General features: G+C 35.4%; 1 protein-coding gene across 2 annotated transcripts in view; it reads right to left on the minus strand.

Annotated features, from left to right (window-relative positions):
• The window catches only part of LOC148939870 (beta-keto L-gulonate decarboxylase-like), a 38,553-nt gene extending 31,780 nt beyond the window's left edge, over positions 1-6,773 (minus strand). For both annotated transcript variants that reach the window (XM_089106373.1, XM_089106374.1), the window contains exon 1: positions 6,637-6,773. In XM_089106373.1, coding sequence (XP_088962499.1) covers positions 6,637-6,712 — 76 coding nt within the window. In that variant the 5' untranslated portion in view covers positions 6,713-6,773. The remainder of the gene's footprint in view (positions 1-6,636) is intronic.
• Positions 6,774-12,734: the final 5,961 nt, after the last annotated feature.

Here is a 12,734-nt window from a genome sequence, read left to right on the forward strand (position 1 = left end):
AAATTTTGAGATGGCCATTTTGTTCAGCATAGTAGAAAGGCAGAATAGCTATGCCTTTTAAGACATCTTGAACACTCCCCCCACGGTCCTGGGGAAAGGTCTAAGTTATAAAACGTGCGCATTGTTCACATATAGTAGCCTATTTGTTATTGGGAAGTATACATACATTTTTCGAGGAGGGGGGAATTTTCTGCTAGGGGTATTTTCCGCAGGGAGAATTTTCCACGGGGAGTGAAAGTTTCCAGGGGGGCGAATTTTTCAGGGGAAATTTTACTCTGGGATAATTAGTCAGAATTCCTATACAAAATTCTTCTTATGTCTTGCATTCTCTTTGCCGACTCAATTTTACGCATGGAGATGTTAAGGGTAATTTTACGGGACAAATTTTCACCAGGATTGAATTATCTAGAGAATATATCCATAGGGGGAAGGAATATTTCCGTGAAGGTGGAGCCAAATTTCTTAGTATTATTTAAAGAACGATCAGAAATTAAATAAAAAAACAAAACAATTTTTTCATCTGAAAGTAAGGAGCAACATTAAAACTTAAAAGGAACAGAAATTATTACGTGTATGAGGGGGGTTGCTCCTCCTCAACACCTCTCTCTTTACGTTAAAGTTTGAATTTTGTCCCAATCTTTTAGAACGACTCCTGAAACACAAGGTTCGTTTAATTAGAACAATAATATTTTTTTTAATACTGAAAACTTTAGTGATCAGAGTCATGCAAGAATTTAAGTATGTATCATTAGAGAGCCCGAGCATAGTCCCTTGGTGTCCGCATTTCTGTCCTACTAAAACTATGATTTTAGAAATGTTACATCTCTTTTGGCTCATGATAATTTATTAATTATTTATGTAATGGCCCTAGATTGTTTAAATATAATTAAGAATGCAATATGACCGTCCTGAATTCAATGTTACGAATTATATTATCATGAAGCTATATGAGTGAGAGTGTCATTATTTTTGGTTTGGACATTCTAAACAATTTTATTTTAAGTTACTTTACCCAAGTACGTTTACACTGCCCATATTCTCATCTGCAAAATTAAGATTATAAAATCTTCGAATCTCTTTAAAACGTATATTTAGTACAGACAGAAAAATATTATTGGCTTTTTTTTTTAGCTGGAGTTGAGTAAAGAGCGAGCCGTGACAAGCAATTCTGTCAGTCATGCTTAACGGGCGAATGGCAGAGAACGAGTTGTGACAAGCGATTCCAACGGTCGCACTTAGCGGAAGGAATGATTACAACTGAAGAAATTTGCTGTCAGATGTCAGGAAAATGGGGTGGGGGCAGAAGACTCCCGTGCCCCGGCCTAGAACCACCACTGAGCTATGTATAATTTTATAAAAAATAAGTATTTGGTTGATATTTTATTATGATGAGACCTAAATTATGTAGTTTCAATAGTGACATTATTGTTTTAATGATATTATTTTTCTGAATTAATTTAGAAAAACTTTCAGAAGAAGTTTTTTTATGAAAAGTAAATGCCATATTAAACATAAGGTCAGAAGAAATAGAAACCTACAATAACTCAAACTGAAAACACCCAGAAATTACTATTAAAGAATAAATGAAACCCAAAACGAACAGAAATTAAATAAACAAACATAGCAAACAAACATACTCAATATAAACTCAACCTCAATGCATATACTACATGTAATTGAGGGTATATATTTAGACATTCAGGGGGGGGGGGGTTCATCCCAACGGAAATAAATATTATATTTGGATTCAGGATGAAATTCTGATTCTAATGAAATGTGTATTTTTAGCTATCTCCAAGAGCACCGACAAAAAATTTTCCGGGGGAGGGGGCAGGCGCCAAATTTTAAACCGCAAGGATTCCAGGCAAAGGGATAAATTTGTATTGCTTCCATAGATTATAACAGATGTAGACATGTCTACGTAATTTCCTACGCTTTAGAATAGTTTATAGAAGGAGTAGAGATACTCAAAAATCATCCTGCCTGCATAGATTCCACGTTTTGATTTTATAACGGCAATTTAAAATGTATCTCTTTCATAACAGGACAATTCTCTCCCTCGAACTTAAACCCCTTATATATTCAGACATTAAAAAAAATAGAATAGCGAAAGGAAAACAAAATTTAAACTTAGGCTACTATCCAGCTGCCAGATTAACCCTCTTTCTTTTCTTCGTCCTATTCAACTAAATAAAATGAACATATTCAAAAATATTTTGTCACAAGAGCATCTTATTAAATAGTTTGTGATAAAAAACTGGAAGTAAAAAGTGACTTGGACGAATATTCACCAAAACTAAAAATGCAATTCTCATAACCATGGGCGCCCATAAGCTGAATTCCAGGGGGGGCCTTACCTGCTCTAATTGGCACTTTTAATGGTATATAATAGAAATCTCAAAACAAAAATATAAAAATAAGGCAGCATCATTCAGGCAAGAGGGGGCTGGCGTCCCCTCTTGTCCCCTTATGGGCGCCCATGCTCATGACAATTGCTAAACCGGCAGTATCGGCTTTTTATGCTGATTCTAAATATATCAAATTCTTTCAGTTTATTGTCACACAAAACCAAAAATCTGAGGAAATTTGCCTGATTTTTGGAAAAAGAGGAAACACCTCCAAAAAAGTAAGCGATCTTATTGAAAATTCTTTTATTAGATTCATTATACCAGAGAACCCTACCGTAGAGGCTTCAAGCTTCAATCTTCAAAATGTGGAATTTCGCATTTAAGTTTTTTCAACTGAAAGTAAGGAACATCATTAAAACTTAAAACGAACAGAAATTATTACGTATATAAAGGGGGTTGCCCCCTCCTCAAAACGCTCTTTACACTAAACCTTAAATTTTGTCCGAATTCTTTAAAAACGACTCCTGAAACACAATGGTCGTTTAGGATCCAGGGGGGCCGAGGGGGCGCCCCCTAGCGTTGTCTAAAGTTGTGTAATTTACTTAATTAACGCACGTTTGCGTTAATTAAACTTGATCCTAACGAAACTTTATCGAATCAACCTATTTTGCCCCCCCCCTAAAAGAAATCCTGGATCCAACCCTGGTTGAGCAGGGGGGGGGGCAAACCCCCTCACATGCGTAACAGTTTCTGTTCGGTTTAAGTCTTAATGTTGCTCCTTACTTCCAGTTGAAAAAACGTGTTTTTTTAATGAAGCTTAAAGGCAAACATTTTTCTAAAGACAATTGAAAAAGTATGTCAATTAAAGTAAAAATATATCAAAATGGAAAAAGTAAGCAATTACAAAAAATACACAAAACAATAGCCTACTTACAAAACTAAGATATAAACTCCCAGTATTTAGTTCTGTCCAGCAATGCCGAAGCGTTGGGCGGATATTTTGTAATAATTTAATAATAACTTGGTTATCAAACACCAAAATATTTAATACCTTTACACTCAGTGTTTATAAAAAGTAACCCATTATCAAAGTAGTTTGTTCAAAGTAAAATATTAAAACTAAAATTAAGAATATCAAATAAAAATTTTTCATTCAACATTTTCAATTTAATTTTGAATGCCATTTTTAATTCAATATTTTCCATTTGATTTTGAATACCAAAAACCAATATATTTGACATTTTTAATTTCATAACTGTAAAAACACCAAAATATTTAATGCCTTTAGACTCAGTGTTTACAAAAAGTATCGCATTATAAAAGTAGTTTGTTCAATGTAAAATATTAAGCAATAACAAAGTAATATTTTGAATTTAATTTTGAATACCAAAAACCAATATATTTGAAACCTTTATGCTTCATAACTAAAAAATTTAATCTTTTTTAAAGTGACAACTAGATAAATACAATCTTCAGGAAAAAAATTAAATAAATGATAATAAAACACAAAGATCCGTTCAGGGAGAAAATACAGAAATTCCCAGCATTCCGTTCAGGGGAAACATTTCTGATTAAAGTGGCTTCATATATCAGCTCATGGGTAGGCTACTCTGGCAATGCAAGGAAAACTTGATGGCATATTTTTTACCGAAATTACCTCTTATTAATTTTTCTCCCTCGTGTTTTTTATAATTATACAAACTTTCTTGCAGTGGCGGATCCAGGGGGTGAGGGGGCCGCGCGCCCCCCTGACGTAGTCTTAAGTAGTTTAATTTACTTAATTAACGCAAGTATGCGTTAATTAAACTTGCTTCTAAAGCAAGTTTATCAGATCAACCTATTTTGCCCCCCCCCTAAAAAAAACCCTGGATAAGCCCTTGCTTTGTTGTCTACCAATAACTGCACTAATAACTAATAAACAAATACATATTTAAGATCATCATAAAAAGCTGATTCTTTAATTGAATGTCATCCATAGCCTAGTTCGGCTGTTATACTTTCGTTATTGAAAAGGATCGATATTTACTTACCATTCATTACTATGAAGAATTTGATTTTTTTTTGCTCCAACCAAATCATGTAGAAAAAAGTTTGTAGAAAAAAAGAAAAGGGTCACTCAGTCACAAATTAGAACTTATATTTTCCTTATTAAGGGTCAAAATCTATTGGCAGGTAGCCAGCAATGGGACAACGCACATCTTTCCGTGGTTTTCCCTATTCTGCTCTCTTTCCTTTCCTTATAATTACTTTATACTCCCAGATTGCCAGGGGGGCATGCCCCCCCCCCAGTTGGCACCCATGGCTATCTCGTTAGTGAGTTAATCAGAAAATGTATCTTTTACCCAAGGTTAATAAAGGATTAGAACAAGTTTGGGTAAATTTTTACCAAACGATATTATTGAGTTACGAATAAAGTGAATATACCACTCGATGCCTTTTTTTTATGCTCTTTACGAATATAATAATCATTTTTGTCGGAAATGAATTTTACCCCCACCCCTATTTATACAAATCAGGGTAATCTTTGCACATTAGGGGGGTGGGGGTATATTTTTTCTGATGTAAATGAGAGGTAAGTTTAAACTTTCCCTCCACTCCCCTAATGTGCAAATATATACCCTGAATTGTATAAATAGGGGTGGGGGGTAAAATTCATTTCCGAAAAAAATGATTATTATATTCGTAAAGAGCATAAAAAAAGACATCGAGTGGTATATCTGAATTCAATACTTTCCTTTGCCGCTTTTCTAAATCTGAATCAAATACTTTTTTAGTGAATACATATAGACTAAAATAAAAAACCCTTTTGATGTTTTGGAGAAAAAGCAAAAGAGATTTTTATCCAAATTACCTTGTTTTTCTCATAATTTATATAGAGCTGCGCACGAAGCTTAATTAATTTTATTTATTTTTTTTTAATTATTGAAGGAAGTGTTAACTTGTGAAGTGTTAATTTATTATCTATTGAATGAAGTGTTAATTTGTGTGGTGATTTTGATTGAAGGCCTTTGCGTACTTGTTGTTATATAGGTTAAAATAATTTTATGGCCTGTTGATTAGCGGTTATTATCTTTATTTATTTTTTTTACTCTTCGTATTCGGAGGAAATAAAAAGTTTCAATTGAATTGAATTTCTCTGAAACGAAACTTATGAGAAAAATTAATTTATTAATTAGATCTAGCAAGAACAACATTGAAAGTATTAGCATCAAATCCCAATTTATAAGGTTTTAAAGATATGCAAATACATTTCCTAAATTTTGGAAATAAACTATTTATATGTCTTAATATTCTGCTCAAATAACTGAAATTGCATTTTCAGAGCTAAAGCCAGAGAAAAAGAAACTGATAACTGAAAATTAAGGTAAAATTTTGTTTTGTCAAAATTTCAATGTGTATAGACCTGTCTTATAGGCAAATTTCATGACCCTCTAGAGGGAGAAGGAGTGGAGGTAGGTACTTCAAAATACCTTCCCGGAACATACTTTAGCCTGTAGACCCATCCCTGAAAGTCTCATTTTCCTAACCTAACCCCTTCCCAAGACAGCCAAAAGTAGCTAAAGTAGAATTTTACCCTTTTTTCTGTCTTTTTTGAAAACACAAATAAAGACATGTTTCATTGAAAATTCCAAATTGAAAAAAAACTTAATCAAGGGGGAGGGGGATACAGGAGGCAACTCCTCTCTCCAATAGATACTCCAGTTTTTAAATGTTGTCCTTCATTATCACATTTATAGGGAAGCTAATCTGATCTTTATGGCCAGTTTGGTGTGGCCAGTCTGGACTATCTGGACATGAGTACACTAGTTAATTAGATCTAGCAAGAACAACATTGAAAGTAGTAGCTTAGCAGTAGGGATGGTAGTAGAATAGAGAAAGGGATAGGTTGTATTTCTAAAATCTAGGGGGGAAAGTATGTTTTTCATTTCTTTTTTCTGTCTTTTTTGAAAACACAAATAAAGATATGTTTCATTGAAAATTCCAAATTGAAAAAAAAACTTAATCAAGGGGGAGGGGGATACAGGAGGCAACTCCTCTCTCCAATAGATACTCCAGTTTTTAAATATTGTTGAAAAATACCTCATTATCACATTTATAGGGAAGCCAATCTGATCTTTATGGCCAGTTTGGTGTTTAGTTTAAAAGAATTTTACGGCCTGTTGATTAGCGGTTACTATTTTTTTTACTCTTCGTATTCGGAGGAAATAAAAAGTTTGAATTGAATATTCACTTTATTCATAACTCAATAATATGATACAAATTTACCCAAGTTTGAATTTAAACCTACCATTAATTACTTCATCTATCTGAGCTTTATCGAAATCCTTTGTCTCAACCTTTAGATTACTTGTTGTTATAGGCATTGTTTACCACAGTGGACTAATTTCAAACTGTTCATAAGTAATGGATTTGCATAGGTTCCGAAGATGATTTCCCTCACTCGCGATGTATTTGCCAACGACGTAGCTCAGGCTGTCGCCTAGGGTAATCCAGAAACATCAGTGGTCAAAAGAGACCAATTTTCCCGGTTTTTCATAAGACTTAATCATGAACACGGGTGTAGGCAGTAGTATCAAACCACGAAAATGCAGGGAGGGGGTAAACTGTATTTTTTAAATCCAGAGGGTAAATTAACTGCTTTTTTCCAGTTTTTTTTTAGTGATAATACTAAAACAGCATTTTTCACTGAAAATACCCAAAAAGAGATGTTTTTCAAAATCTAAAGGGGGAAAAAGATCTAGGAGGCAAAATTAATCTCCCTTCATTGATACCACTGAGAAAATTAGTTTTTTTTTAGAGGGGGTTTGACATATCCGGGTAGAGTTGAAATGGATTTGAATAACTAATAAATAGGTGAATTATATGAAAATGCACTCAAAGAATCGTACCATTTCACTGGTTAAAATTAGATTTCTTTTCTATGATAATTTCAATTTCTTTCCGTAATTTCTTTTATTGTCCATGATGTCTAGCCAGTGGGGTCTTAAAGCTTATTCATGGAGAATTTAATAAATTATATATCGTAAGCATTTCGAGATTGTCAAAGAAAGTGTGCCCAAAACCTTATTAAAATTTTGTTCAGAGGGAGGGGGTACAAAAAATTACAAAACGCATCAAAACCACTTTGTATACATTTTTGTTAGTTATTTACGAACCGATCATTTTTTTCGGGGGGGGGGGGGCAAATCCGGTAGCCCTTCTGGATATAGCCCTGTATTTTGCCTGTTCAATCATAATGAAGAAACATAAATGAACCAATGTGTCACCTGACAATATCGGCTTTAGAAAAGAACATAAAGTTGTATGTTCACACGGAGGCGGACACTTAACTGGGAAAGGACGGGGGCTTTAGACTGGTGTGGATATTGCTTTAAATTCTCCAGATTTTGCGATTTGCTCTATAATTTCCTATTATTTTCTGTACAGTTGGCCTATGTTTGCATTTTTGGGTAAACTTGAAAGCTAACTTTGCGTCAGGCAACATACCGCCCTCATCATGGAGGATGCAGACTTCCTTTGAAGGGGGAGCAGAGGCACATACACCAACACGAAGATGTAACAAATTTTCTCGGGGGGGGGCAGCAATTCAGATTTTAGAACATTTTTAAAATGAAAAATCAGGATGTTAAATAAAAGATAGTAAATTGCAAAAAAAAAAAATCGAAAAAAATATGTGTTTGTTTTGTGTTGGGGAGAAGGCGCAAAGGCCCCCTGTGTATATGCCTATTTGTCAGAGATGCTGTTCAGTTTTCCTATTGATTTTTTGAATTTCGATTTTTATCAAATTTATTTTATCGGGCAAATAAAAAGTTATTGGACGCCTCTGTGCCTTCTCTTTCTAGAAAAGGCGCAGAGACGTATTTGCAGTTTAAGTGTGGTGAGCAGCCGAGAACTTTCTTAGAGAGACAGAAAAAACGGCGGAATCTCCCAGTTTTTCCCCCTTCACAAGAACGAAAAATGTTCGTTTTAATACGTAGGATATTTTGTGCATTTCCAAACTTATAGTTTAAGACTTGGAAATATCCTTCCGCGCTAGTATCTTTAGATTTGTTTTTTAAGGTTTGGGCCCCGTCTTTTATTCTCTGTTGCTTATACCCCCTGTATATTAGCTTGTTTCGTAACAAGCTATAATCATTTATTGTTCGCCCACTTCTTGGATGAGTTTAAATGATTGTCGCCAAGTTTGTATTCACGCAGGAAAGCAACCTATTAAAAGGGGAAAAGTGTAATTTCTCCTTTGATTTTTTTTCACCTAGCGGCTTGGTTAGAAGGTGAACTAGTTTTTGCTATTTTGTATGGAAACTTCTTCGTCTGTTATATCCCAGAGTTGCCAGATGGGGTATATTTGCGCCATTTGGGTGCATTTTAGGCGGTTGCGCGTTGAATTTTTCAAATCGGCGCGTTTTTTTTTGTTTGGGGGGGGGGAGGGGGAATCGTTCAATCGGTGCATTTTCACTACAAAAATGACTCTCGGCGCATTTTCACTTTTATAGCGGCGCAATTCTAAAGCTTGTACAGCTTGAAACATGAAAAATTCTAGTCTTACAGGAAGCATTGAACCCACAAATAATAAGTTTAGAAGTTATGCTACCTTTGCGTCTAATTATCAAGCCTAAGATATGAAATTTATATTGACAGAAAGCACTGAACCTTATAGCATTTTAAAGAATAATTGTGAGCAGGCGCCCCCTTTCAGAAATCCCATACACCAGATGACGCATGGTGGAATTGCGCCAAGCATGGTGAAACTGCCTGGCACACTTGGTGTCCTCTCCTATAGTTTTGTGTACACTCCTATACCACCATACTAGCCAGAAACTTTCGTAAAATTGATTGTTTTGAAAACTAATAATAATATAAAAAACCATACCTTAAAATAAAAACACGAAACTAAAATTGGACGACCCTTTCTCAGTAACGGTGAGTTACCCTTCCACCGTTACTGAGAAAGGGTCGTCCAATTTTAGTTTTGTGTTTTTATTTTAAGGTTTGGTTTTTTAAATTTTTATTAGTTTTATTCTGCACTGAGGACGGTGAAGCGGAGGTCTTGACCGAAATATTCGCATACCTTTTTCAATTTTTTCACTAGCTGTTAATTGTCCTCGTTTTCTTCGCGATTTTATGTTTTATCTAACCTCACTTCTTTGCCGTGGTCGCTATAACACGTAAGTACCAAATCTTTCATTATGCAGGAAGAAAGTTTGACATTCCTGTACTATTCAGAACACCTCTCGAAAAGTTTGCTGAATGTAAGATCTATGAAAACCGGTTTCATAGCCACAAAGACAGATAACGGGTGACAGAATGGATTGGACTTGTATAATATGGGCTAAATATTTGCACATTAGGGGAGTGGGGGTAAGGGTAGGTTAGGCTACTTTACCTCCATACTCCCCCTAACATGCAAATACATAGCCCAAATCATATTATAATATAAACTAAATTGATATATTTTAAGAATATTTGGTATATTCAATATGATTAACCTAACTTCACTTCTCGAATGTGCTCTGAATAATGCAGGAGCACCAAAAGTTTAAATAAGCCTGGATTACATATTCTTCACTCAATTTACAGGTTTCCTCGCACGTTTTTACTTGGATCCCCCGCACGTGTTATTTTATAGTTCATTCACTCAAAGCTCAAATTATTTTTTGAACATTCATCAATCTTGCAAATCCCACGCCAATTTTTCGTGAACATTATGCAATAGGAAAAAGTGGATCTGGAGCATGCTTGTTTCACGTAATTGATGAGTGCTGTGGTTTTCTAGGTGAAATTTTCCGATGCAAATAGCTGTAATAAAAATGTGTATCTGGCCAATTTTGCGTAAAACTAGTTTCTCAAATAGAATTAAAAACACTTATTACTGATTAAAGTAATGTCTTTTAATATATCATATAAAGTAGTTATTTTTTATATATCGTTTTTGATATATACAAAAACGCTTTTTTATTAAAAAAAAAAACTATCTTGACTGAAAATAAGTTAAAATTGATTATGGTTGGGAACATATTCGTATACACAGCTACAATTTTACGGAGGATATCAAGAGTTTTTTTTAAAGGGGCGGGTCTAAACTTTCTAATGACACACTTATTGGCTAGAACTTTTCAAGTTTTCTAGGGGTGTCCTTTGGACAAACTTTTAGGATTCTTATCCACAGCACTTATAGGCTGGAATTTTTCAAATCTTATCTACATTTTTATACCACAATATTTGAGGGATTATAGGCCTCTAATGGTGTACGTTATTTAGATACTGAATTCTAAGCTAAGTCAAATTGGTATGTTTTTTCAGAGGAACATAATTTCTTACACCACATTGGCCTGCCATTATATAAAGAAAGAAAACGATCAAAAATGGGTGTTTTAAGGCTAAACGAGATAATGAAAAAAAAAAATCAGTATTCTCGTTTGGCCATAAAAACCCCATTTTTGATCGTTTTCTTTCTTTATGTTTTTTTCAGATAGCCCACATATTTGCACTAATGCGTTGACGGTAACAAACATTTATCGTTTGAAGTAGCTTAGGATCGGGACCACGGCCGTACCCAGGATTTTTTTTCGGAGGGGGTTTTACTCAAAGATTTTTTTCGGCGGGGGGGGGGGGTTACAAAAAAAAACTAAAAAAACGCATACAAAATTTGTTTATATCCATTTTTGTTACGTTTTTACGAGTCAAAAAACATTTCGGGAGGGGTTCAAACCCCCCCCCCTCTGGGCACGGCCTTGCTCGGGACTGTTGTCTTAGAAGCCTTCGAGTTCTTGATTTTTGCTTATTTTACTATTTCAATCAAACACTATAGTAGCTGAAAAGCCCGGTCCGTAGATCTCTTCGATAGCAGAAAGTCGACTTTGTTAACTATTTTATCATCTCCACCCACTCGCTACGGCCCACAGCTTGGGCCTTCAACTTTTTAAAATAGCCCTTGATTCCCCACAGGGGTTGCAAAGAAGGGGGAGGGTCTGGGGCATTTGCGAACGTGCATTCGCTTTGTTCGGGCCTTCAAAAGTTCCAAATTGCCTTCCTTCAATCGGACGTCACTAAGGCCTTAGAGAAAAGCAGACAAGACCTTACTTAGCTCAGACCTTCCACCCTCAAAAGATATTTTTCTCTCCTCTATCTGCTTGTCTCAACAGCCATAGTTGGCAGTTCGAGCCTTCGACCCTCATAAGGGCTTTTAAACATAAGTTAGCCAAAGGGACCCACTCCGTGGACCTGCTGGGTAGCAACACCCCGTTCAAAGGGTTTCTGTCGGCCCCTTTAACTCGCTAAGGTCGGAAAATCGGCTCTCGTTTCGACAGGGAGGCGCTCAGACCTTCATCCTTCACAATTCATCGCTTTACACTGACATTTGGTCATTTCTGGATTTTTTTTTTGCTTACCGTTTGCTCGCTTCGCTTCCTAAGGTTGACAGCCTGATCCTTCAGCGTTGATTCAAACGGACGTCCGTTGCGCATTGGTGATGCTAAATTTTCACAATATGAAAATGAGTGTTTTCTTATAAAAAGTTTTCAATTCTATGTGCAAAATTTACAGGCGTTTTCAGCAAATTCCCCCCCCCCCAAATCTCTATAGCCAGTTTCCTCTGTGGTTCTAAAATACTTACACCATATATCCAGCTTTTTTGAGTATAAAACATTAAACGTAAAATACAAAACATTCTCCGGGGTGTGGTTTTAGGGGCACATATCCTAAATAGAAAAGGTTACGGAAAAGATTATACGTATGCGCATGTTTCTTATGCAGGACACTCACAGTGTCAATAAAGTTAATAAAGCTGTCCATAGAGTTAGTAAAAACCCACGAGGTTCAGCCAATAGCAGAAGACTTGTGGAAAAATTCGAATAAACCATACACAAATAAGTGTCTACATATATGATAGTGTTTACTTGTTGAAATATTTTGTGTTGTAAAAAAAAAAAAAAAAAAAATTATATAAGCCGTACTTATTACAAGGGCAAAAAGTGCTTAAGAAGACGGTTTTCTCAGCTCCATGTCTGACTATTTAAGATATTTGCATGAAAAATAGCTGTAAAATCTAAAACATGAAATTCTCGTGTGAGCGGGACAAACTTTACAGAGCGCAATTTAACGAAGAACCTTATTGAATTTGATAACGGCGTGGGAGCCCTGCACCGCTCTTTCCCTCATTGTTGTTCTGACCATAAAATATGGATTCTTTTATAAAGTGTTTACGAAGTTCATTTCAATCAATTTGCGAGGTCAGGTTTCAGTTCTATAGCGGCATGCTTTATTGTATGCAAGGCCGTATCCAGAGGGGGGGTTAGGAGGGTTTGAACCCCCTCCAAAATGTTTGTTTGACTCGTAAAAACGTAACAAAAATTGATTTAAACGAATTTTGTATGCGTTTCTTGAGGT

Source organism: Artemia sp. Qi Xiang Cuo, chromosome 20 (genome assembly GCF_049724085.1).
Source record: "Artemia sp. Qi Xiang Cuo chromosome 20, ASM4972408v1, whole genome shotgun sequence".
Classification (NCBI taxonomy): domain Eukaryota; kingdom Metazoa; phylum Arthropoda; class Branchiopoda; order Anostraca; family Artemiidae; genus Artemia; species Artemia sp. Qi Xiang Cuo.